Here is a 6,000-nt window from a genome sequence, read left to right as displayed (position 1 = left end):
ATCTAGATGAGTTCAAGTTGTGTTTTCCAAGATTTATTTCTTGAGAACCGGATATTTGTTAAGGAGGGGAGTTATGTTACTATTGTTTTAGATAAAAGTGTAATAAATAGAAGTATAGGGACTAATTGTGTCAAAAATGTAATAAGTTTCTGTTAGTTGGCTGGAGTCGGTTAGTAGGCGGGAAAGTTAGTTGAGTCAGTGTATAAATGTTAGTTGGTGGTTATCAATGAAGTAGCTTTGATTGTGTGAAATTCTTCTTCGGTATTCTGTTTCTCATTTCGAAGCTAACACTTTAGTATGGGATATGCCTTTTTAATATAGGTTGCTAGAAAAAGCTTGTGAAGTGCTTACTTCGGTAACATCTCTGGCAGGGCCGGCCCAAGGGTAAGCCAAATGAGGCTTGAGCCTTGGGCCACCAAAACTATAGGGCCTCTACAATGTGACGAAACCACAGTCCATTTATAAAAGATTTAGGGTGTGGGTTATCAAACAGATTGATGGTTGGTAGTGTAGTGGTTTTGTGTATGTATGGATGTTGGTGAGACCCGGGTTCAAATCCCTGGTTCACCATTTTTTTTCTTGTTTTTAAATTTTAACACAATCTTTCAAATAATTACACTTGGGCCCTTCAAGTTTAACTTTCAATCACATACATTTTTTGGGAAAAGGCCACAAGATTTTACTTCGCCTTAGGCCACCAAAATGGTTGAGCCGGCCCTGATCTCTGGCAAAACATGCAATACATTCAACCCCATGTTATATTACTACCTAGATTAGTAAAGTGAGAACAAGTTGTAGACATTATAACCCTAACATAAGGAGAGAGGACTTAATCTTTTAACGATATGTTAAACATAAAATCTTGCTTGTACATGCTTATAGAAGTAATTAAAGTTGGAGGTGTGATTACAACTATTAGAATGCTTGATAGTTTCAACATTTTTAACATTCTATGACTAGTATATATTGCAATTCTCATACTATCCAGCAATGAATTTTATATGTAGCATTAACTAAAAAATTGTTCATACAAAGTTAGTTCGCATGCAAACAGCTATAGTCTCATACAAAACAGTGCATCATATCACCCAAAATCTATAGCTAGTACGCGAGTGAAAACAAGTAATATGTTATGGCATTATAGTTATTAGTTTGTTTTATTATCGTTGTTATAGCAAATACATGCCATATTACATGCGTTTTTTAGGATTTAGGATTTGGGGCGAGGAAGTGCGGATCCGGTAAGGAAAGAACGAAAGAGAGTGAGAGCCTGCAATGGAGAAGTGAAGGGGACTTCATGTGCAGCACCTCTTACTGTTGCATATGTCAAATAGGTGACATTGTGTCCATCTTTTAGTCCCCCAAATGACTGCCACCAACCACCCACCTGCAACACATTCAAAGAAACAATCAGTTTATGCAATCAAGATTTATTAACTTAAACAAATATTTATATATTTGTACATACTTGTTTCTCGCTGTACCAAGTCCTGTATTTTGTGAGGGTTGTAAGCTTAAGCTCTTTTGCGATATTATTAACAATTATCCTTGTTTGTGTAAGCGGGATTTTTGAATCTTGATCACCACTACACAAAGTAAAAACAATAAATACTAATAACATAGCCAAAGAATAAGAAAATTCCTCAAAGAAATCCTGTTTTTTTTTTAATTTAATAGATAAATGCGTTTGAAATTTAAATAAAGAATGAGTTATTAATAATGTAAATAATGAATTGGAATTTTCAAACCTTAAGTAAAACATTATAATCTAAAAATATAAAAATAAACTTACTTAAAATGGAAGGGATACCTGTAAAACCAGATTGGAAGGCCAAACTTTAAGAGTTTAGAGATGAGTGGAATTATATTTATTTCCATATTCTCTTCTTGATATTCTAGAGGCCTGCAACATATTACGAAAAATGTGAGTCAGGTTACTTTCTCTTGGAACCAAAACTTTTTAGTTGAGGGTTATCTTAAGATTAATTTCTCTACCGGTTAAAACTAGAGGGTTCAATTCATTTTTTTAAACTTAAATTTATGTAGAAAATCGGATAAATTCTAATAGGGTCAACGGACCCTCTTGACTCCCTTGTTTCCACTTCTGTCACTAATATTCCATTAACTCTATCACATTATCACATGAAGGAAGACAAAACAAACCCTAGACAAAAGTCCCAATGTCCTGGAAGGTCAGTCGTGTTAGCATACAACGCATCTTGAACGTCCCGTCTATTGAGATATGTAAATATCCTTGATTGCAAACATGGATCACCTGTCCTTAGGATTCTGTCAACCTGTTCAAATATAACGAAATTTGGTACATTAGACACGCTCAACTGCTCAAGTGTGTCTAGCTGCCACTCACAACTATGTTTGTAAACAACCCAATCCGCTTTCATTAACTACTTGAGATTGGCTTGCTAAAAATTGAATTTATCCGAGCTTAAACAGGCTCGAATCTGAGTTCAAGCCTAAATATAAGCTGGCTTAACGAACAAGCCCAAACCACAACTTCATACACTGAGCTCGACTGGGGTCATGACTCATGAGCCTAAATGAGCTTTTTATGTGTATAATTAAATAATCAGTAATAACTAATAATGAGCTGAGCCGAAGTTAACCTAGCTTGAGTTTGAAAACCGTTCACGAGCCAAGCAAGCTCGAGAAGTGAGCATTGTTAAGCTGAACTCAATTAGCTAGGTCGGTCCGTTTTAAAAATGGAAAAAAGTTATGAACTATGATGGCAATAAGCGGCATGTTTTTACGTACCGATGAATGTGCTTTTGAGTGTAACCCTCTAGGTTTAAATTGTTGAGATGAAGATGTTGGCAACAAGCATTTGGGCAAAAGCAGGTCGTCGTGTTGAACATCGTCACTAACTTCATTTTCAACTCGATTGAAAACATCATTGCAACCTTGAGACCATCCCGAATGAACATATTCTCGGAGGTACTTTGAGTCGTTGCATACAGTTTTTTCTAGCATCAAAGTCTTGTCTGATATCGCACCATGTGACCATAAAAATTCGCCCGCAAGAACGCTAATGTCTATGTCTAATAACGGATTTCCAATCTACAAAAGTTATTACAAAAATGGTAATATGTTTGCTCATTGTTTATTAATTATCATACTAGCTATGTAAACAATACCGAACACATAAAGTAAAAGTAAGTAGATTTGAATATATTTACAGCAATTGCTTTGAGGTTGATTTTAGTAACGTTTGGGAATATGTTATACTCCAATATTAGATCCGCTAGTTGTGGAATGTAATGGCCTGCAATAATAAATATTTAATAAAATAAATAAAATGATCAAATTAATTAATATCTTACATTTTACGATCAATAATTCAATATACCTGCATAACTTTCTCCCGCTAAGAAGAACGGTGAGTCTTTGTATAACGGGAATTCTTCTAACCATTTTGTGATGAATACCAAATTCTCAGATGATGCCATTTTTTAAAAGAATGTTCTTAATAGAAAACATATATTAACTGGTTAATAAAATGGTTTTAATTATTTATAAATAATCAGACCTGTTTTCGTATCGTTCCAATCGATATAGTCTTCGTATGTTTCTGAGTAAGAAAAACCAACTCCAATGGGTGATTCGACATATAACATGTTGGATTCTGTCGATCAAAAGTGAATGATATTAATAACATATGTTAATTATGTAAAAAATAATCGTTTGCTAGTGTATGAATTATACCTAAATTCCAAGAGTGTTGATTTAAGACAAGAAGTCCATCTTCACCAATTTGAAATGGCCCGGTTTCCATGAATGCCCCAAAACCAAGGGAAGAACATCCGGGACCTTCAATATATATACATGTATACATGCATATAAAAATAATATATATGGCTAAAAATAAACCTTAAAATATAAATCAATAACTTAATATATCTTTGTCGTTTAATGCTTAACGCGTGACTAATTTCTATCCTCTTTAATTTATAATTTATTAAAAAAATTATTGTAACATATGTTTAAATCTTCTTCTTAGGCATATGTTTTGGCGGATGAAAAAATGTTAATAGCAAAAGTGAAACCTCCATTGAGCCACAAAGTTAGGGGAAGCGAAGAGTGGTTAGGTGAAGCGGCCTCGACAAAGTAATAGAAGAGTGATCGACCATGTTCTTTGTTCGTGACAATATAACCAGAATATTGATTAAACGAGTAATTACTCGGTTGCCCAGGGAGTGCTTTTATAAGCTCGCCATTACACCATCGCGAGAAACAAAGACAAAGCACTAATATCGTTCCAAGAAACTGAAAACCCATGATAAAGTGTGTGGTTTTGATTTAGGGTTTGTGTGTTGTTGTTGGTGAAATGTGTGCTATAAATGAAAATCGACACCATTGAAGATAACGAGTTGATGTGTTTTCTTATGAGTGTAATCTTTGTTTATAGCAGCATGTGGGGTTTGCAACAAGGATTATAATTTGGTTGGTTATAGGAAAGTATACGGCTAAAGATTCTTGGTTGTTTGCACTAAGTTAGATTCTTGAAATTGTGATCGAGTGCCATTAAGATAAAGGAAAAAAGGGAAGGATCTTCTTATAATAATAAAGAAAAACTGTTATTATATTGTATTTTGGTAAATCCCCATCTAGGTTATTTGCATGAAGTCTCAAATATATGTTTGAAGTTAGAAAAATAAATGACTAAGTGAGGCCCTTAATTACACAATGGGTTACAAATTTAACATAGCCATAAAGCATTGTCAACATGCCTTATGTGGTCGACGTGGAAGAGAGGTAGGAGAGAACAGGGTGTGTTTGTCAACACGTTCTAGAGAAGGTCCCATTGTTGATGCTCTAAGAAAATATAAATATACTAGATGAAACATTAACTTAACACCTACCGCCTACCGGGCTACAGGTTTCAAATGTTTTGGTTAAATGATAACTTAGAGAAATATTTGAAAGAGTAAGTCTTTGAAAAACCAAGTTAACACTGCTATATACCAGTGTGTGCTGAAGGAACATGTAATGTTTGAAACGTGCGTGACCAAAACCAAACACTTTCCTCAATAAAGTATAAATTAATATCAACAAGACTCTGTGTAATGTAATTAAATGTGCAAAATTGATTAAATGAGATGGATGGTGGAGATGAAGTTTTCTGAGTTTCTTTAGCTAAGGTGATGATGAAACACTGATTAACACAAGGTTATCCCAGCTGGTCGTCTCGTGAAGTAAGGGTTCAATCTCTTCCTCCGCTCGCCCTGCAAAACAGAACACCGGTGACTCGCCACAAGGATGAGAATAGGAAGGTTCAAAAGGTTTGAGTTTTTGACTAAAATGACAAAAGTGACCAAACCTTAAGCACCATTTTGGCAGTTTACTCACTCTTATATTAATTGTTTATTGTATTTGTGTCAAATATAGTTTTCATAGTTTTGTTTAATAGTTTCAAACATGTAAAATATTGTTTATCAGTATTTGTGTCAAATATAGTTTTCATATCTTTGGTTAATAGTTTCAAACCTGTAAAATTGGTCGGTCCGGACGACCCAACTAACCTAGTTCGTTTTGTTGTTCTTCGAAACCGTAGTTAGCAGTTCGGTCTGAATTTTTTGTTCAAAACCGAGCACAATTTCTCTTTTGCACTATTTCAATTCTCTTCATTTAAATTTCCTACATGATAGTCTACACTTTCATTTCAATATTTTATTTAGTGTTGCAACTCCACCTCATCACATGGATTTTGTCACCAAGATTACTTCATAAAAAAAGCAAGGTTGGAGAACTCGCTAGTCGCTAGCGGGTCGGTGAGGTAGGGACTAGCGACTACTCGGGATTACTCGGGATTAATCGGGATTAATCGGATCGGACTTTTTATGTATAATTTTAAGTTTTTATACATATATACATATATTTTTATACGTAATTTTTTTAAGTGGACATGTTTTGACCGGAATCTGTGAGGTTTTGGCCGGAATATGTGTTTTTTTCCAATTTTTTCCGATTTTTCTGATTTTTTCT

General features: G+C 34.4%; 1 protein-coding gene across 1 annotated transcript; it reads right to left on the bottom strand.

Moving 5' to 3' along the window:
- Positions 1-993: 993 nt before the first annotated feature.
- LOC110892336 (serine carboxypeptidase-like 45) lies at positions 994-3,820 on the bottom strand. Its single transcript, XM_035984816.1, has 9 exons — positions 3,721-3,820; positions 3,545-3,640; positions 3,365-3,421; positions 3,195-3,280; positions 2,773-3,075; positions 2,164-2,297; positions 1,811-1,903; positions 1,469-1,586; positions 994-1,387 (listed from the first exon to the last, which is right to left on the bottom strand). Exons 1-9 carry the CDS (start codon positions 3,788-3,790, stop codon positions 1,211-1,213), a joined length of 1,134 nt encoding a protein of 377 aa, XP_035840709.1. The 5' UTR covers positions 3,791-3,820; the 3' UTR covers positions 994-1,210.
- Between the last annotated feature and the right edge of the window lie 2,180 nt (positions 3,821-6,000).

This window comes from Helianthus annuus, chromosome 15, assembly GCF_002127325.2.
Source record: "Helianthus annuus cultivar XRQ/B chromosome 15, HanXRQr2.0-SUNRISE, whole genome shotgun sequence".
NCBI lineage: Eukaryota > Viridiplantae > Streptophyta > Magnoliopsida > Asterales > Asteraceae > Helianthus > Helianthus annuus.
This window is presented reverse-complemented; position numbering and strand designations above follow the sequence as displayed.